The sequence below is a fragment of the Salvelinus fontinalis genome, chromosome 1, assembly GCF_029448725.1.
Source record: "Salvelinus fontinalis isolate EN_2023a chromosome 1, ASM2944872v1, whole genome shotgun sequence".
Lineage (NCBI taxonomy): Eukaryota > Metazoa > Chordata > Actinopteri > Salmoniformes > Salmonidae > Salvelinus > Salvelinus fontinalis.
In genome coordinates this window covers 65139717-65161380 of record NC_074665.1, presented here as the reverse complement: position 1 = coordinate 65161380, position 21664 = coordinate 65139717, and the positions used below count along the sequence as shown (strand labels likewise).

General features: G+C 40.0%; 1 protein-coding gene across 1 annotated transcript; it reads left to right on the top strand.

The window, feature by feature from the left end:
• The first annotated feature begins 2402 nt into the window (after positions 1-2402).
• On the top strand, positions 2403-20723 carry si:dkey-103j14.5 (isoaspartyl peptidase/L-asparaginase). The gene is given in 10 exon segments (XM_055929210.1): positions 2403-2464; positions 2466-2587; positions 4858-5001; positions 14925-15087; positions 18427-18492; positions 18494-18543; positions 18664-18774; positions 20532-20591; positions 20594-20641; positions 20644-20723. Coding segments are annotated over 10 exon segments (906 nt in total).
• The last annotated feature ends 941 nt before the right edge of the window (positions 20724-21664 follow it).

The window sequence follows — 21664 nt, the reverse complement described above, 5'->3', positions numbered from 1 at the left end:
AACCAACATAGAAACAGACAACATAGAATGCCCACCCAAACTCACGTCCTGACCAACTAACACATACAACAAACTAACAGAAATAGGTCAGGAACGTGACAACTTCTGTGTGTTCATCAAACAAAGCCTGTGGAATATAACAGCATAGAATGAATGTACAGTATCCATAAGGTGAACACTTCATGTATCCAATCTCTACTTCACATATTTCATAATAACCTGGAAACAGATGATGTGAATTGAAGGTTCACATTTCGTCCATAACGACTGTGCTGCCTGTAGCCGATCTCTCACTTGCAGTCCCTTTGGATTTTTCATCTTGACACGATTCATGATTCTTTTTCACTTTCTGACACAATGGTTACAATGAAATGCCATGGTGAGCCTGAGCCATTATAACCTCATCATGTATGATTAAGAATGGAGAACTAAGGGAGGGGAAGTTAGCCTTTGACATTAGCAACATCAACAGAGCATAGATCAATAGCATCAGCAAATCCCATTTTCTATTGTGGTTTGCCATAACAATTCAATAGAATATGTGCAGCTGATTCTGAGGTACAAATGGTTTTGAAGTGTAAATGAGTTGTAAGGAGCAGCTAGAACCATATATCAACTCATACATCACATTGTGTTTGGATACAACAACAAATCACTGGGAGAAACTTTCTGTAGGAAATGCGTCTAGTGTCATTCTCTGGGAACCACACTGACCAGATTGTGTTACCCAACACATTACGGAAGAACCACATCTAAATAAATAATCCATACCTTAAGTGTTTGATCCCCCAGATGGCTTCTTAAATGCATAAGAACTGTTTAGATCAATAAGGAAGGTCTACCAGGAGAAATATGAGGCCTTGATTCATCATATCCCACTGAGATTGTGCTGCCGCACGCGTAACACCAGGACACTTTACTCTTTAAAATGCATTTCCTTGCACTTTCCTTACTCACACAGTCCCACAGTATGCTCTCACAACTGAAAACTCAAAGAGCCATGGCACCATTTTAAAAGGAAAGAAATCATTTGTAAGTTCTGTATATACTTTTTAATAGGGGCATTTTATGTGTCATAATTTTCAGCATTTTAAACAAACATTTAGGAATATCCTATGTAGGCCTTTTTCATAATTATTTGTTTATAACCTACACATATCTTTGGGCACAAACCAATCTGTTAGCCTGAAGTCAGTGTGATTGTGTGAACTCCGCCTTGCCAAAGCGTCATGCGAACTAAATCATACGCACACACTTTTCTTCTCACGTTGTGACAATGCGACGTAGACTTCCGATTGAAAAAAAATCATTCTGGAGCTATTGAAGTGAGTGCTAGGCTACTTCCCGAGTTTTTCCTGCTTCTATGTGTAATACTTGTTAAACGAAATTGTAGTGTATTAAAAATCACGTCATATAAAGTGGGCAACTGAGAGAAGTTAGAATTTTCAACACCTCTCATAAATATGCGTTGATTGGATTGTGTCTCCTGTAGCGCCGGTTGTTGTTTTGCCTAAACTAACGTTACTTGATCACGTTTTCCTGCTGGGGGAAAAACAATTTGACAGCTAGCCTAATAGGTATATTGCTCTCTTGCGAAAGTGAAATGTAAGCTACAAATAGGCCTATGCACTAATTTGTTTAAGGGTGCCTTCAAACAGATTAAATGTGAATTTCATTGTGAAGACAGTAGGCAATATAACAATATATGCCATACCAGTGCATTCTGATGGAAATATTATAGGTGTAGTCTAAACCTAAAAGATGTGGCGCTGAAAATAGCCATAGGCTATATATATCAACCTAGTAATCTAATATATTGTAGCGACCCGCACAGACAGCGGTGTGTTATGTGGTAGGCTATTAGTGGGTTGTTTGTACTTACCAGTGTTCGCGGGGTCCGACATGCCAATCAACCTGCTATCTGCCAATCACGGGGATGCCTGGAATGTTCTGATGCCGGGCATCCTGGTGTTTGGCGGAGTGGCGTGGAGGGGGGTTGGGCAGGGGGATGGAGCATTGCAAATTAAGACCAGGTTCAGCCTTTGTTCTTTCTCTTACGTCTGGGCTTCACAAGAGAAGGTCACGGTTGGCTTGTGGGGTATCTTCCGTTTATTTGGCGTGGGCTACGGCCAAACAGTAGCCTGTGTACAGTTGGGTTAATAAACCGTCAATTCGTAAACTCAACCCTCTGTCTGGACAATTGTTCCTTTGTGATCTTGTCAGGTCATTACAATATAGTAATCAGAGAATAGACACGCACAACCTGGAGCAGAAATATGTAATTTTACAGTAGTCTATACTGTAGGTGAAAATACATATAAGTATTAATCGTTTACTCAGGACATTCTTCTGACATTTTTTTCAAGTGTGATATGTTTTTGTAGGCTTTGTGAGACCTGAAGATGAAGCCAGTAATAGTTGTGCATGGCGGCGCATGGGCCATCCCGGATGATATGGCTAAGGCCTGTGGATGGGGTGAAGTCTGCAGCTACTGCAGGCTTTCTGGCTATGAAGAGAGGAGGCAGTGCATTGGATGCTGTTGAGCTGGCTGTTAGGGCCTTAGAAGATAACCCAACCTTTGATGCAGGTACTTTTTGTACAATCACCACTCAGACTCAGAGCTCACCCAATTATTCTCCAGGCAGATCTCCCTGTGCTGCTGGTGTAGTGGTTTGAATTGTATCTTCAATGATGATAGTTCTCTATTGAAACATCGTAGATATTTTCATATTTTTGCAGAGATCGAAATAAGTTCAAATTTCATTAAAATTAAATGCAAATGTTTTACAATTGGTTCAACATAAACATTTACTTTAGGCTTCAATTATATAGCTTGCAAACTCCATTTGTTATAGTGAATTCTCTCTGGTTGTCACGTTCCTGACCTGTTTTCTGTTGTTTTGTATGTGTTTAGTTGGTCAGGGCGTGAGTTGGGGTGGGCATTCTATGTGTTGTGTTTCTATGTTGGGTTTAATGTGTTGCCTGATATGGTTCTCAATTAGAGGCAGGTGTTTGACGTTTCCTCTGATTGAGAACCATATTAAGGTAGGCTATTCTCACTGTTTGTTTGTGGGTGTTTGTGTTCCTGTGTCTGTGTCACCACACGGGACTGTTTCGTTTGTTAATTCGGTTGGCTAGTCTTACCTGTTCGTGCGTTCTTCGTGTTTATGTAAGCTCTCAAGTTCAGGTCTGTCTACGTTGTTTTGTAATTTTCCAAGTGTTTTTCGTGTTCGTCTTGTCTTCAATAAATATCAATTATGTCTGCATACAACGCTGTGTTTTGGTCCAACCCTTACTCCTCCTCATCCGAGGAGGAGGCATTAGGATTTTTTTAAATCAATAATTCAATTAAGTTTGATTTCAGCAAATGTCACATTTAAAACACTACCCACTGACCCTATTTCACTTTATAATCTTAAGCATTTTTCACAGAGGGCCTGAATATTTTCTCATGCCATTTTCTGATGTAGTTTCCAAAGGTAGAATATGGTAGTTGTTACAACTTCTGCCGAAGTCGGTTCCTCTCCTTGTTCGGGCGGTGTTCGGCGGTCGACGTCACCGGTCTTCTAGCGATCATCGATCTATTTTTCATGTTCCATCTGTTTTGTCTGGTTGTCGCACTCACCTGGTTTCAATTCCCTAATTACATGTTGTATATGTTCCCTCTGTTTCTCCCATGTCCTTGTCGGGAATTGTTTATTGTAAGTACGTGTGCTTTATGTGGCTGGTGCGATACGGGTTGTTGTGCCCATGTGTTTTGTTACTTTTGTATGCCTGTAGTTATGTACATTAAACGGGCTCCGGCTATTTACCAAGTTATGCTCTCTGCGTTTGACTTCCATGCCACCAGTTACGCACCCCTTGACAGTAGTATTCAAATGAGAACGGTATCATGATATGTGATAAGTTCCATGTAACACATGTCATCTATTCTCTCACATTCCACTGTATTTCCTTTTGTACTTCTGACACCTCAATCACTGACAGCGTCGTTGCATTTTGGTACACCAGAAGATCATTATTTTCCAATGGAACTGTGTTTGCCTTACAGCATTGTGTTGCTGAGGCAGTTGCAGTGCGTTCTGTGTGGTGGATACGTTGGAATGATCGAATGTAGGCGCCAACCTGTATGCGTAGACTGCTATGATAGAAATGGTAGCAGAAGGTGAATCATTAATTTTTGTTGTATGCATGTCCAGATGATGCTGCGTACTATTTTGCGCAATGATCTGTGTGATCAAGGCGTAAGGAGTCTACTTAACGATCAGTCTAATGGCATTGAACGGTTTGGAGCATTCCTCGGATTACACCAAACCATAGGGAAGCACAAGACACTTCATTAACACACGCAGTTTATCGGGACCCATCTAGTTTGTGATGGCTAACTGCCACATTAGGTGAAATGCCAGATCCTCTTTAAGGCATTGGAGCGAAATCAGCACTTCATCACAGGATAATTGTATACACTGAAGCAGTCGGCACTCAAGAGCAAGGTCTAATCAATAGGTGACTAATGCAATCTCACTTTGGGGGGAAAGACTGCAAGTTTCAATGACCTCTGGGTGTAGTGAAGAGACCTGATATTGTGTTATTACACAGCAATAGGCAGCTCTTTGTACTCCATTGACATTGATAAACTTTTCTATCAACACTGTTAGGAAGAAGAAAGTGTTTCAAAATATGCAACCACGCTGCCACAAATATCAATAGATTTTCAATTTGTCTGAAGTAAGAAATGGCAAAAAAAAATACTATTTATTTTGAGGTTGAATGACAAACTCTTGAGCAACTCTTTCCTTTAGTCATGGTCTGAGAGAGCCTGACCCCTGATGAATGTGACCCACCATTTCATTTCAGGTCATGCAGCGGTACTGAATACTAATGGAGAAGTGGAGCTGGACTCCATCATTATGGATGGAAGGACTCTAGCTGCTGGAGCTGTGTCTTCGGTGAAGAACATCGCCAACCCTGTGTCACTGGCCCGCGCTGTGATGGAAAAGGTTTTCTTTCTCTTTGTCCAATCTTTTCTTATTTCCTCTTATCAGCTAAACAATGCATGCTGGTTACGTCTCCTAGAAGAGAAGGAACGCTAGGTACAGTATTGATCAGGCTGCAGCCCGGGTCAATCATCCATTTTGGTTTGTTTGGAAGAATACTATAAAATGGTGGATTTTGTTCCCTCTTCGTCCTAAGTGCTTTTTGAGGTCGGTTTGGATTCGGTTCGATAATAAAAAATTAAAAAATCACGTTTTTCCATTTCGGGTTTGATAATTTTTTTTGCATTAAATGCACTATGCGTTATGTGGTTTGAATGCTGTAACACAGAATACAACAATTAATAAGAGTCTCATAAAGGCAGTGACTGCCCAATACTGCTTATAACTTATTATCCTTAATTTATTCACGTTACTTTACTTTAGTAAAATATTTCAGTTGTTGTGTATATTACAATTGTTATATTTGATGACTTTATTATTTCATTCCAAGTCATCATCTCATCTCTATAAAGCTGCTGCCTATGCTGTCTGATAAAATAACTTTTGTAGTTCCTCAAAGCTTGGCGGACACGAGCTTTGGGCCTGTAACCGAAAGGTTGCTGGATTGAATCCCCGAACTGACTAGGTAAAAACCTGTTGTTCTGCCCCTGAGCAAGGCAGTGAACCCACTGTTCCCCTGGCGCCGATGATGTGGATTAAGGCAGCCTTCCGCACCTCTCTGATTCAGAGGGTTTGGGGGAAATGCTGAAGACACATTTCAGTTGAATGTAGGTATCCCCTTTTCCATTTCCCTAAATAAGGCATACTTTTACAACACCTGAATATCAACAATCAATCACTTAGATCATGTACAGTTGAAGTCAGAAAAATAGCAGAGAGAATGATCTATTTCAGCTTTATTTCTTTCATCACAGTCCCAGTGGGTCAGAAGTTTACATACTCAATTAGTACACACTTTTTCAGTTCTGCCCACAAATTTTCTATAGGATTGAGGCCAGAGCTTTGTGATGGCCACTCCAATTCTTGATGTTGTTGTCCTTAAGCCATTTTGCCACAACTTTGGAAGTATGCTTGGGGTCATTGTCCATTTGGAAGACCCATTTGCAACCAAGCTTTAACTTCCTGACTGATGTCTTGAGATGTTGCTTCAATACATCCACATAATTGTCCTCCCTCATGATGCCATCTATTTTGTGAAGTGCATCAGTCCCTCCTGCAGCAAAGCACCCCCACAACATGATGTTGCCACCCCCATGCTTCAAGGCTGGGATGGTGTTCTTCGGCTTGCAAGCCTCCCCCTTTTTCCTCCAAACATAACGATGGTCATTATGGCCAAACAGTTCTATTTTTGTTTCATCAGACCAGAGGACATTTCCCCAAAAGGTACGAACTTTGTCCCCATGTGCAGTTGAAAACCGTTGTCTGGCTTTTTTTATGGCGGTTTTGGAGCAGTGGCTTCTTCCTTGCTGAGCGGCCTTTCAGGTTATGTCGATGTAGGACTTGTTTTACTGTGGATATAGATACTTTTGTACCTGTTTCCTCCAGCATCCTCACAGTGTCCTTTGTTGTTGTTCTGGGATTGATTTGCACTTTTCGCACCAAAGTACATTCATCTCTAGGAGACAGAACGTGTCTCCTTCCTGAGTGGTATGACGGCTGCGTGGTCCCATGGTGTTTATACTTGCGTACTATTGTTTGTACAGATGAACGTGGTACCTTTAGGCGTTTGGAAATTGCTCTAAAGGATGAACCAGACTTGTGGAGGTCTTCATTTTTTTTCTGAGGTCTTGGCTGATATCTTTTGATTTTCCCATGATGTCAAGCAAAGAGGCACTGCGTTTGAAGGTAGGCCTTGAAATTCATTCACAGGTACACCTCCAATTGACTCAAATTATGTCAATTAGCCTATCAGACGCTTCTAAAGCCATGACATCATTTTCTGGAATTTTCCAAGCTGTTTAAAGGCACAGTCAACTTAGTGTATGTAAACTTCTGACCCACTGGAATTGTGATACAATGAATAATAAGTGAAATAATCTGTCTGTAAGCAAGTGAAATAATCTGTCTGTAAGCAATGTTTGGAAAAATTACTTGTGTCAAGCACAAAGTGGATGTCCTATCCGACTTACCAAAACTATAGTTTGTTAACAAGAAATTTGTGGAGTGGTTGAAAAACGAGTTTTAATGACTCCAACTTAAGTGGATGTAAACTTCTGACTTCAACCTTATATTCGGGTAGAGATACCTCGTGAAGCAACTTCTCTCATCCCTCTCCATCACGCATTCTTCTGTCTTTTCTCGTTTTCTCCTTGTCTTCCCCACACTAACCTTATGTAGCAGACGTAAAAGAAACAAACACACCGGACAAGTATGCGCGCAATGGATTATGGTCATTGTAGTTAATAACCATGTTTTCTGCCCTAAACTATGTAGAATATTGGCCTGTTGGAAACTACAGTTCCCTATGATTTATCACAACAGAAGCTGCACAATGTGCTCATTGAGTTCAAATAATTGAACCAATGTTGGCCAATTAGTTGTTTAAGAATGAAAAATAACCAGAATGTTGGTTAAATTGCTCAGCACTAGTTGCCATGTTAATTAACCGTCTTTAGAAACATCTCACCTTTGTTTGTGTCACTCTTTTACTACCTTTTGTGCTTCTTTTCCAGTACTAAAGGGCTTTTATTCCGCTAACCAAATATAGCACTTCACTCCTCTGAGCTGCTGAAAGTACAAAGTGTCAGGTCAGAACATATACAGTGCCTTCGGAAAGTATTCAGACCCCGTGACTTTTTCCACATTTTGTTACGTTACAGCCTTATTCTAAAAAAAGTTTTTTTTAAATCCTCAGCAATCTACACACAATACCCCATAATGATGGTGAAAACAGGTTTTTAGAAATGTTTGCTAATTTATTAAAAATGTAAAACTGAAATATTAAATTTACATACGTTTACAGACCCTTTGCTATGCGACTCGAAATTGAGCTCAGGGGAATCTTATTTCCATTGATCATCCTTGTGATATTTCTACAAGGCCACTTGTGGTAGATTCAATTGATTGGACATGATTTGGAAAGAGATACACCTGTCTATATAAGGTCTCACAGTTGACAGTGCATGCCAGAGCATAAACCAAGCCATGAGGTCGAAGGAATTGTCAGTAGAGCTCCTAGACAGGGTTGTGTCGAGGCACAGATCTGGGGAAGGGTACCAAAAAATGTCTGCAGTATTGAAGGTCCCCAAGAACACAGTGGCCTCCATCATTCTTCAATGGAAGAAGTTTGGAACCACCAAGACTCCTAGAGCTGGCTGCTTGGCACTCCACCAATCAGGCCTTTATGTGGCCAGACAGAAGCCACTCCTCAGTAAAAGCCACATCCCGCTTGGCACCTAAAGACTCTCAGACCATTAGAAACAAGATTCTCTGATCTGATGGAACAAAATTTAAACTCTTTGGCCTGAATGCCAAGGATCACGTCTGGAGGATACCTGGCACCATCATGCAGGGACTGGGAGACTAGTCAGGATTGAAGATGAACAAAGCGAAGTACAGAGAGATCCTTTTTTCTTTTTTTTACCCCTTTTTCACCCCAATTTCGTGGTATCCAATTGGTAGTAGTTACTGTCTTGTCTCATCACTGCAACTCCCGTACAGACTCAGGAGAGGCGAAGGTCAAGAGCCATGCATCCTCCGAAACACAACCCAACCACTGCTTCTTCTTGACACAATGCACATCCAACCCAGAAGCCAGCCGCACCAATGTGTCAGAGGAAACACCGTACACCTAGCAACCTGGTCAGCATGCACTGCACCCGGCCCACCACAGGAGTCACTAGTGCGCAATGAGACAAGGATATCCCTGCCGGCCTAACCCGGACGACGCTGGCCTAATTGTGCGTGGGCCTCCCGGTCGGCTTCGACAGAGCCTGGGCTCAAACCCAGAATCTCTGGTGGCACAGCTAGCACTGCGATGCGTTGCCTTAGACCACTGCGCCACCCGGGAGGCCACAGAAAGACCCTTGATGAAAACCTGCTCCAGAGTGCTCAAGACCACAGACTGGGGCGAAGGTTCACCTTCCAACAGGACAATGACCCTAATCACACAGCCAAGACAACGCAGGAGTGGCTTCGGGATAACTCTCTGAATGTCCTTGAGTGGCCCAGCCAGAGCCCAGACTAGAGGTTGACCGATTATGATTTTTCAACGCCTATACCGATACCGATTATTGGAGTACCAAAAATAGCCGATACCGATTAATCGGACGATTTTTATATATATATTTGTAATAATGACAATTACAACAATACTGAATGAACACTTATTTTAACTTAATATAATACATCAATAAAATCTATTTTTGTCTCAAATAATGAAACATGTTCACTTTGGTTTAAATAATGCAAAAACAAAGTGTTGGAGAAGAAAGTAAAAGTGCAATATGTGCCATGTAAAAAAGCTAATGTTTAAGTTCCTTGCTCAGAACATGAGAACATATGAAAGCTGGTGGTTCCTTTTAACACGAGTCTTCAATATTCCCAGGTAAGAAGTTTTAGGTTGTAGTTATTATAGGACTCTTTCTCTCTATACCATTTGTATTTCATATACCTTTGACTAATGGATGTTCTAATAGGTACTTTAGTATTGCCAGCCTAATCTCGGGAGTTGATAGGCTTGAAGTCATAAACAGCGAGGAGCTGCTGGCAAACGCAGTCAAGTGCTGTTTGAATGAATGCTTCGACCCTGCTGCTGCCTACCACCGCTCAGTCAGACTGCTCTATCAAATCATAGACTTAATTATGATATAATAACACACAGAAATACGAGCCTTAGGCCATTAATATGGTCAAATCCGGAAACTATCATTTCGAAAACAAAACGTTTATTCTTTCAGTGAAATACGGAAACGTTCCGTATTTTATCTAACGGGTGGCATCCATAAGTCTAAATATTGCTGTTACATTGCACAACCTTCAATGTTATGTCATAATTACGTAAAATTCTAGCAAATTAGTTCGCAATGATTCAATGATAAATTAACAGGCACCGCATCGATTATATGCAACACAGAACAAGCTAGATAAACTAGTAATATCATCAACCATGTGTAGTTGACTAGTGATTATGTTAAGATTGATTGTTTTTATAAGATACGTTTAATGCTAGCTAGCACCTTACCTTGGCTCCTTGCAAACATTCGCATAACAGGTAGTCAGCCTGCCACGCAGTCTCCTCGTGGAGTGCAATGTAATCGGCCATGATCGGTGTCCAAAAATACCGATTGTTATAAAAACTTGAAATCGGCCCTAATTAATTGGCCATTCCGATTAATCGATCAACCTCTAGCCCAGACCCAATCAAACATCTCTGGAGAGACCTGAAAATAGCTGTGCAGCAACGCTCCCCATCCAACCTGACAGAGCTTGAGAGGATCTTCAGAGAAGAATGGGAGAAACTGACAAATACAGGTGTGCCAAGCTTGTAGCGTACATTTTAGGCTGTAACGTAACAACATGTGGAAAAAGTCAAGGGGTCTGAATACCGAAGGCACTGTATAACATATGAAGAGCTATAATACCAGGCAATTATTTTCTGAAAACATTTGCAAAGGTGTGTAGATATATTTTACTAGGCAAGTCAGTTAAGAACTAATTCTTATTTTCAATGACAGTCTAGTAACAGTGGGTTAACTGCCTTGTTCAGGAGCAGAACGGCAGATTTTTACCTTGTCAGCTCGGGGATTTGATCTTGCAACCTTTCGGTTTCCAGTCCAACGCGCTAACCACTAGGCTACCTAATTCTAACCACCACCTGCCGCCCCAGATGAATCACATTGATCAGGCACACAGATTTACCAGAGCTAGACATTGTGAATAATTGATAAATCACATGATAAAACAGCTTACTGAAAGGTGAAGAACCATTACATCTTGATGAATTTGGATAGTAACTGATATGGTTGTCATTGATACAATTTTGAGTGTGAGTTCTGTTAACTCTCCTGTTTTACGGTTGCAATTCAATTGAATATTTTGCTATAAAAGTCAAGTCCCTGAAAATTATAACTTGAAGGCTGATTATTTACGAAGGAATTTGGTTTGAATGCAATGATAAAGATAGTTATAGGGGGCTATACAGAATCTACTGTGTATGGAAAGCAGTTTTTATCTGGGCGCTTGTGTAAGAGATGTCATTGAATTAACTTCTCTACACATGGTTATTTTTTTTAATTTTAAATTTTTTTTGTTCAAATTATTATTTTTTTAAATATTTTTTTTAGGGGTGGATCAGCTTAATATTGCGGAAAGAATGTTGCTTCCAATGTAATTGTCTGCATCATTTCCAATCCCCCATATTTTTGGGGGTAAATATATATATCCATTCACGTATGCATACATATACACATATATACATACACATACCTATATAGACATACATACTTTTTTAAAGAATATACCTTATTATTATTCCCCGCAAACCCTACCACCGATCCCCCAATTGGAGTAAACTGATAAACATTTCTGTTTTTACCTTCAATTTATACATCTTATACACATTTTACAGACACAGTCTACTTTATAATAGTTCTCTCTTGTTTGTTCTTAGTCCTTCCTCTATTTCTGTTGTCCATCCAGTTTGATTTCCACTTGTAACTGTGCTATTTCACAAAAGCTCCGCACCTATACACATTTCACAGATCCCGTACACATGGTTATTGCCATCCTTCAAAGCTTGACCATTTCCTTTTAGCAGAAATCAAAGGATAATCAATGGAGGCTGGTTTTTGATTGATTTTAATCTTGATCCTTTCAGGTGATGAGAATTATAGTTTGATTATATGATTTAGTCACAAGGGACATTAAGGACTAACTCATTGAAAAATGCAGATCTAATATGTGATGTAGCACTGAACGTGATGAGATAATGGAGTGACGCTGTCCATTTCAGATTTCACAGAACAGAATGAACAGAACAATTTAGTCTAACAGCTAGGAGGTTATTAACAGGTAGAATGTGTAGGGCGGGAGGCATCTTTGTTCTCACTTGGCTACTTGGTAATCTTGTAATGCTGTCATCTAATAGCTCACTCCAGATGCTATCTGAAAATGGATGGGAAACACCACTAAGATGAAGGCCTGTTGCAAAAGACTGACAGCGTATCATATTAACATAACATCTTCCATGATTTATTAATTTGCCTGACACCTTCCATCAAAATAACTGACAGGGTTTATAATGAATTGTTTGGGATACAGATTCTTCTAATTTCCTCTGGTGAAGTCTGCTCAGCTGCAGCGGAGATACACATTTGAAGTCATGAATCCCTTTCTAGACTCTTTGAAACATAACCACACAGCGATATTGCTACAATTTTGTTTTCTGAATAGCCACTGTAAAGAATCCAATCTTCAGAGTCTCTGAAGTTAGGCAAGCCCAGACAAAAATAACAGTCTCCTAGTTTTATCCAACAAATCAGTGCATTATTACCTAGCCTGACAATTCAAAGTACTATGTGTTTATACCGCTGAGATTCCAACCATCCTAGTTTACCCCTTTTTTCTGCGTGGATTTATATTCTCAAAGTGTGCTGGTTTTCTACTGCATTACACTACCAATTTAAAGATTAGATACTAACAAGTCTTGCATCATGTAACCTAAAAAACATGGTGAAACTTCACCTTGTCACTCAGGGAACACAAAATAGTGGCCAAATGTCTGGGAGAATGGATGATCTTGGGCTCCTGTCACCACCCTGAAAGACCATAGTCCTGCTCTGATCTGCTCTGCACTCACTAGCAGATCTGTTTAACAGCTTGGTATTAAAAATTCATCAGGGCATGATCAATGCAGCGATCAAGCTTCACTGGCCCTGTGTTCCTTCCTGTTATCTAGAGTGCACCTGGCCTGACAGAGAAATTACATGAATAACCATTTTAATATTTAAAAGTTTCTAATGGTGTTCTCCTGTTTCCCATTACAGCACACACAGGACAAAACAAAACATTAAGACCGTTCTACGTTTAGAACAGTTGAGAATGTACAGGTAACTGCCAAAATGAAGGATTAAATGTGTTAAATGTGTCTTAATAGGGTATTGGGCCAGAACAGCTTCAATGCGTCTTGGAATAGATTCTACAAGTGTCTTTCTATTGGAGGGATGCGACACCATTCTTCTATGAGAAATTCCATAATTTTGTGTTTTGTTGATAGTGGTGGAAAACACGGTGTCGGGTCCTGCTCCAGAATCTCCCATAAGTGTTCAATTAGGTTGAGATCTGGTGACTGAGATGGCCCTGGTATATGGTTTACATCGTTTTCATGCTCATCAAACCATTCAGTCACCACTTGGTGCCCTGTGGATTATGGCATTGTACTCCTATGGGGGCATAGCCATGGTAACCAAAATAATGGCCTGCCCAGCATTTTTATATTTGACCGTAAGCATGATGGGATGTTAATTTCTTAATTAACCCAGGAAACACACCTGTGTGAAAGCACATGGTTTCAAAATACTTTGTATCCCTCATTTACACACGTGTTTCCATTATTTTGTCAGTTAACTCTATGTATTTTTTATTTTATTTATTTCACCTTTATTTAGCCAGGTAGGCAAGTTCTCATTTAAAACTGCGACCTGGCCAAGAATAAAGCAAAGCAGTTTGACACATACAACAACACAGAGTTACACATAGAATAAACAAAACATACAGTCAATAATACAGTTGAAGAAAATATATTTACAGTGTGTGCAAAGTAGGTAAGAAAAGGGAGGTAAGGCAATAAATAGGCCATGGTGGCGAAGTAAATTACAATATCCCAATTAGACACTAGAGTGATTGATGTGCAGAAGATGAATGTGCAAGTAGAGATACAGGGGTGCAAAGGAGCAAGATAAATAAATAAATACAGTATGGGGATGAGGTAGTTGGATGGGCTATTTACAAATGGGCTATGTATAAGCTTAGAAAACCTTTAGCAGTTTTAGTTCATCTCTAGAAAGGTGTGACTTTCACATTCCCTCCATTGCCGGGAATGAAAACAGTGGTAGTGAGAGAAAGAGGAGAGATGCAGGAAGAAATAGAGTGATTACAGCACAAAGACTAGCTTTGGCCTTTTTGGTTAGAAGTGTGACTCCAGAAACATGTACATCTTTTCATAGTTTCAATATAACGTAAAGAGTATATCACACCCTTTTGGTAGGTGCAGCAAGTGGCTCAACACTGAAGACTGAATCCCTAATTTCCTGGCTAAAGATTAAAAGATTAAAATAGTATCAGTATTACAACCAATTCCATCCCCCCAGAAGTGTATCAACATCCTCCTCCCCATTATCACAAAGAAATGAACTGTATCGCTTTCCTCCTTGTTGTTCATAGAAATCTCATGTCAGCTATATAGGTGGAAATACCAAGAGAAAGGCTGATAAATATTAGATTGAACAAGACGGAATTGCACTTTGGATGAATGAAGGCCCATCGCGGTTTTGTATCAGAGGAAGGTGTGAGACTCATGGCATTCACACAACAGGTATGGATTTAAGATCAGATGTGGCTCAGATGTTATGGATAGTGTTACGGGACATAACAGGCAGGTCAAGGTTACCTGCCAGTCTTGTGAGCCAGGCTTGCTGATAGGCTTAAATGGGCCGTGATGCTACATAACCAGGGGCTAATAGATTTGCTCTGAGGGAAATGTCGATTTAGCATAATGGATGACAGGATGTGTCTAAGGCAACTCACTGCTATATAGTGCCTGGGATTACTAATTTCTTCAGAAGAGGGGAAAAATTCCCATTCAGATTATTACCATTTTATTTTCATTTCTTTGCACACAATTCAATACTGGTAACACATGTAATATTATTACGGTCTAATGTTCAAAAAACAAATCTAAACTTCATCAATTTTAATTGTCTGTTTTTATTGACAACATCATGTTGACAGACAGAGGTGCAAACATGTTTTGTGAAAGCGTTGGCATACCTACAGTCCCCACAGACACCCTGGTGACAGAATGTGAGAGAACGGAGAGGGAGAAGGCCAAGAATTATGCTGTTGGAGTGAAGGAGCTCTTCAACTCTCAATGGTAAGAAGAATCTCCAGTCATTTGTTATACCTTGGCTTGGACATATAGTTTGCAACTATTCTGTAACACCAACCTAAGAAATACCATAAAGTCAGACTAAATTATAACCTGCCTTTCTGATGAGTTATATTCACATTACAGTATGTTAAATAGGCTTTTCATCCTCCTGAAGACCGCAAAGTAATTACAGTAAATGAAAACGACATCACTGAGGCATTAAGCCTGCCATGCAGCGGAGCGCTGAAGAAATGTGCAACAACCACCCAGAAATCCTATGAAATGAATTCTCTCTCTATAGACAGCTGGTCCATCGCTGCACACTGCCAAGGAACGAGACAAGTTGACACAGTAGGGGAAGCAATCTGTGAGGCAGGCTGAATGTGAGAGAAGCAGCGGCAGGCTGTGTGATAGATGATCTGACAGTTACGGTGTGGTAATTCTGGAGAAGGCTTCCATTCCCAGCCTTCCATCCCATTGAGTGACATGTCAGAGCTAAGAAACTCAGCAACACTGCAAAGTGGTGTCATTGTTGAACAACCACATTGACTGTTGAAAATGATAAGCTTTTTACTGTATGAGAGATAGGAGAACAAAGAGAGGGGGAGAGAAAGAAAGACGAAGCTGGGAACTTAATGGCCTTAAGCTAGTTTGCAAGTAGAAAGCCGAGATATGAATAAATTCAAAGCTGACAAAGCTGACAAAGTTAGATAAAGTGATTGTGCAGTGTTTTCTGTGGTGTGTGTAAATGTGTCTGAATAGAAGGATAAGAATACACCTGCAACACAACCAACACAGCCTTCTCATCTCCCCAAAGGAGATTGTCTGGTCAGACACTCACTACTTCGCAAATTTTCCCTTTCTCACCATTTCTCAAGGTCTGTAGTTATCTGTAGAGTAACTCTGGCAGCCCAGAAATTTCTGAGCTGCATGACATGGTGGAAGCACTAGACTCTATTGGGAAATTGTGAGTGTGTTGAGTGGCTGGAGATAGGGGACACATAGCCTGGGGTTTGCCGTGACCCCACTCTCCGAGGGCGTCTCAGGAGGAGTTGGGATATGCAAAAAACACATTTCCAATTCACACATTCATAATAATACACACTTGTACATCTGTTTTGGATGGGAAGCATGTGGACACCTTAACTCCAACAACCCCAAGCCCGGTGGGAAGAAGTAGAACAAATAGTATGCTGTCTGGAAGTGCTGAGTGACAGTTGGCTAAACTACAGCCTTTCCTCTCTCTGCCTCACCCTCTGCTTCCTAATTCATGGTGTCCTGGTGTTCAAGTCCAATGCATTGGCTCTTTATGTGTTTTAATACAGAGCCCTTGGAACTAATTTACTCTCAGACTTCATTTAAGGCGATTATGCCGAGACCCTTTGCCCAGTCGAATTGACCCTGGTCAGTATATAACATCAGTAGCGTGGAGATGACAGCGCACAGCTAGGTGTGTGCTGCTGACATAAGTTGGCAAGGTCATTCGTATGCTCCACGGCTGTATTCAACTACAATGGTAATTAGCTGTGTCTTTCAGGGCCCACAGGGACATTGTATTAGTTACATTTACACCTTAGCTGGCTATATGGTCCCTGAGGATCAGATTTCACTTTGTCTAAATTATTGTTGCACTTTTCACTGAGGTCACGAGACATTTTATGTCTTAGATTATTAAAGTTTTATATCTCCTAAGATACTACCAGAATAATGGCTTGGTGGTGATTTAAAAAGTAGAATTGATCCCATAACCATGTTAGATAAAGACATCAATCTTCCCTGAGGATTGCCAGAATATATATACATTTAAAGATTCACCACAAAACTGCTCTTCACTTACAGGAGTTTGAGAATAGAGTCAAACACTTTCTATTTTCACCTGAACCCGTGAGCCAGATCCAACCATCAGTAGTGATTTAATGGCACAATCAGCCACCTGTCAAATTTGATTGATGTCTGCCATCAGGAATTCTCCCTAACCGGTTCTCACAAATACTCCTTTTAAAGTGGTGGTAAACCACTTTACTAGCTGAAACATTAGTTCGGATGTTATTTGTTATGACCTTGAACAATATCACTTACCCATACACCTGCAATGTCTTACATACAATACTGTCTGTGTTGAGTATTTTAGTTTCATTGAAACAAAGAAAGAGAAAACCCTGAAGTATTGTATCTAGTTCAAGGTGTTGATTTTGCCAGGAACTAGTATCCAGAACAAGTGTAAAAACCGAACACTAGTAAACGACGACCTTGACCTCAATATAGTTGTCACGACTTCCACCGAAGTCAGCTCCTCTCCTTGTTCGGGCGGCGTTCGGCAATCAACGTCACCGGCTTTCTAGCCATCGCCGCTCCATTTTTCATATATCCATTTGTCTTGTCTTGTTTCCATACACACCTGGTTTTCATTTCCCCAATCAATCTACTTGTATTTAACCCTCTGGTTCTCATCATGTTTTGTGTGTAATTGTTTCATGTTATGTGGTGTTAGTTTACGCGCTTTACTTTTATGTTCCGTTTTTTGAGCGTGTTTGATTCATGTAGTGCTCTTGTTTTTTGGAACTATAATAAAAGTGCGCCTGTTCATTATACTGTGCTCTCCTGCACCTGACTTCGCCTCCAATACACCATTGACAATAGTTGTTATTTTTCATTTCAAGGTAAGGTGCACGGACGATCAACACGTTCAATCTACACAGGAAACATGGTGTTCATTTATGCACCTTGCAATGAAAAATCTCAAATAAATTGTCAAGTCAAGGTCAGTCACCTACTAGTGTGTGGTTTTTACACTTGTTTTGGATACTCAGTTGTGTCATTGTTGTCACAAAATGTGTTTATCAACAAGCGTTTCAACATTTATTCCCCAGAAATCATCTTAATGTATTCCAGTATATTTCTGGATATGCAGCACGAATACAGTAGGCAAGATACAGGACCACTTTGAATGTTTATCGACTCTTTCCTGTCATTGTATACAGGCAGATGATGATGGGACATATGCTTTCTGAAGGGCAGTTTTTCGAAGGAAGTATTTATGGAAATGCTCACTCTGTCACAGCGAGCATTTTCCTTGTCAAAACTGAAATTGCACCACACATTTGTAGGAAGAAACGGACTATTGCTGTTCCCTCTGCATGTACAGAACATCAATGTTCTTTCTCATTTTGTGAAAGGACATTGTGAGGTTTGGAGAAATTGAGGTGCAAACTAAATTGACCATAATGTCAACCCTATTGTTTATCTGTTTTGATAGATTTTTTGGAGAGTTTCCACAAATAGATTTATACTATGTGCTCTGTTATCACCTGCAGAATATTCTGTAGCTCTTTCTCCATGTAGGGGCCACGATACTGTTGGAGCCGTTGCTGTAGACTGTTCTGGTAATGTTGCATGTGCAACTTCCACTGGGAATAAGAAACAAAATGGTGGGCAGAGTAGGAGATTCTCCAATCATAGGTAAGTAGCTGTTTATTAACCTATCCTCTTTCATGGCATAATTGAACTGGATTCATCTGAACAGTTTATGTATGTTGATTTGAAGTTTTATTTGACCTTCTCTTGTCTCTGGTAAATAAGGGTCTGGTGGGTATGCCGACAACCTGAGTGGTGCAGTATCCTGTACTGGCCATGGAGAGTCCACCCTGAAAGTCACCCTAGCCAGACTCATCCTCTTCCACGTAGAGCAAGGTAATGTCAGCCTAATCGGAATCACTTTGTAATCATTCACAAAGTCGCTTGGGTATCATAGTCACAGTTATCTTATTATTGAATGTAATATATCTACAATTTGATATGTGAAAGTAGGCGTTTGATAAATTGCCCATTTTGATGATTGTTTTGATTGCCAATAAGGATAATCCTGAGTCTGGAATATCAACCTCTTAATTGTTGGGTCTGGTTAATGAAAGGCCTGGTGGATCGGATCGATTATGAGCCAAAATATTTTCCACCAACATAATTGGCCCACTTAACTTTGGCAATTGAATTAGCAAAGAGAGACAATCTGGTTGTCTTCCCCAGGCCAGACTGTGTGTCATGATGGATGTGCCAGGTCTTTGCATTAGGAAATCGAATTATTCTATAACCAAAAACTCAGATGCAAACACAGTTCAGTGTCAGATTTGATATAGAGAGGTGTTTGAAACTAATGCACTGTCAATTACAGACACGATACAATAGGAATAGTTCAATGAATAGTTAATGAGACTGGGTTACATTCTCCTCTCTGTAATAGCTTCCGTTAATTAAAGCAATTTTGTAATTTAAATATCTAATTAGCAGCTCCTCTTGGAGAAACAGAATGTTCAGAGGCTCTGGGAAACTTTAGAACAATTAGATCTACCGATACAAGAGACAAATTGATGTATGTATGGTTCCTACTTCTACCTGACAGAGCTGTAAGATTTAAGATAAAATCTCTAAAATAGACTAACAGTATTCAATCTATGCTAAAAGTGAATTATAACAGCCTATCGGCTCACACCCTCTTTGAATTTTAATCAGGACAACAGAATCCCATCTGGATTGGATCCTGCATCCTGCAAGTGACTTTGCTTCTTTTTCACATCCCCTTTTTCACCCCCCTTTCTTTTTTTACACACCACCCCTTTTTACATCCTTTTACACCAATTTTGGTATGTAGCAATGGGACCTCTGACACAGAGACAGTAGATGCATCTAAGTACTCTCCAAATCCATTCTCCATGATGTTTTGTTTTCAAGCAGTGCTCATTCTTTCCTTAATGACATTGGTTGTTGTGCATAGCCACAGTAGCATTACATAGATCTTATTTTTTTTGCTCACAGGTAGTTGCACGTTTACACAAACATCAGCTTACGCGTGGCCATGCTAAGTGGATGCAAACATTGTGAAGTTTTGACATTGCCACTGCCAATCATTTTTAATTGGCAAGCAGTAGAAAGAGGTGACTGAGCAGAGTGGGGCTGCAGTGGGCTGATAATGAGGCAACGTCTGTAGAAGGGTCAGCGGGGCCAGTGTTGGTTACATTGTCCTCTGGTAATGACACAGGGAAATGGGAAGAACGGCTGCTCTGTCTGCTCTGTCTGCTCTGTCTTTGTGAGAGGTTTCTTCTGCTTCGTCAAATGGCTGCACTGCCCACAGCTACTGTGCCGTTCCTTTCTTTAGGCTTTGAATTAGAAAATGTTTTCTTGGTTGCTTTAGAAGTAGCCTAGATCCTAAAATGATTTCCCCCCACAGACAAATGACCTCGCACCTTTATTATCAGTGCAGTGACTTGTTTATAACTTCAATATCAATGTGTTTTGACAAGAGTTGTCAGGCTGGCTTATGTTTCATTTCAATTCATGTGAATGTTAAATCTGACTGGGCCCGCAATGGCCTATGGTTTTGATAGGTCCCTACAGTAATAATTCAGTCTGTATGCATGTGGGACCAACCCTCACTTTGTTTCCTATTTAAACAGCTAAAGGTGCTCCTGAGGTTGTAGAGGTCTCTTTGCACTACATGGGTGATCGGGTACAGAAGGGGGAGAAGCTATATTAGTTTCCCATACAGAGGAGTGGGCAGCCAAGTTCCCACAGAGCGAATGGCCTGAGCAGCAGTGGAGAGAGAGGTTCTGTGGTATAGTTTGAACTCAAAAGAAGAGTTCAAGTAACACTAAGACAATAACAGTTTAATCTATATTTTGTTGGGGGAGGGGGGATACATAGATTTTAAATAAAGTGTTATTGCGGAACACAGTGCCAGATTGACAAATGGAGCCTACTTACTGTAATTTTGTTGGCAAGAGAATTTGAAGGACCAGAGAAATGTGTTTGTGTTTTCAAAATGTTGTGGCATTTTATCACAGAATATATTTGACAAAAGCTTGGTCAGTTTGAGAGTTTTAAAATGGTTTAATTTTCTATGTAAATGTCATGATTTATACATGTTTAAGGGATTATGGATGTTTTTGTAATAATTAAAACCTGAGGAAGAAAACTAACTTCATTAAAGCAATTTTAAATAAATTACTTTCTCTCATCAATATTATTAATTATTAAGCAATACAATGCTGCTCGTAATTAATAACTGATATATCAGAAACCTACCAAACATCAAAGGCCTTTTTGGTATATCATTTATATTGGTCTCTATATTTAGCTAATGATTGAATTGTGAACATTACAATAACTCTGTGAGGAAAGGAAAAAGATCCTACACATGAGCCCAGACTCGTCATTCCTTCATGTCAGGATACAGGGAATTAATTAGCCTTGGTTTCCCTCATGGCAGCTTAATCCATGTCTGAAGCAAAGTGTGTGACCGATGGTCCGTAAGTAACTATTTCATTTCATACAGACTTATTCCTAAATTGGAAGGTTAAATTAACATAATTTATTCATCCATAGTTTTCATCCATAGTTGAACAAAAATACAAGTCCTAAAAACAGTTTCAGAAACTTCACAGGTTACAAATACCTATTCCTGTAACGTATTATCAATGTAAAATCCATACTGTATTCGAGGTGCTAACTGAAGCACTACAGTTGAAGTCGGAAGTTTACATACGCCTCAGCCAAATACATTTAAACTTAGTTATTCACAATTCCTGAC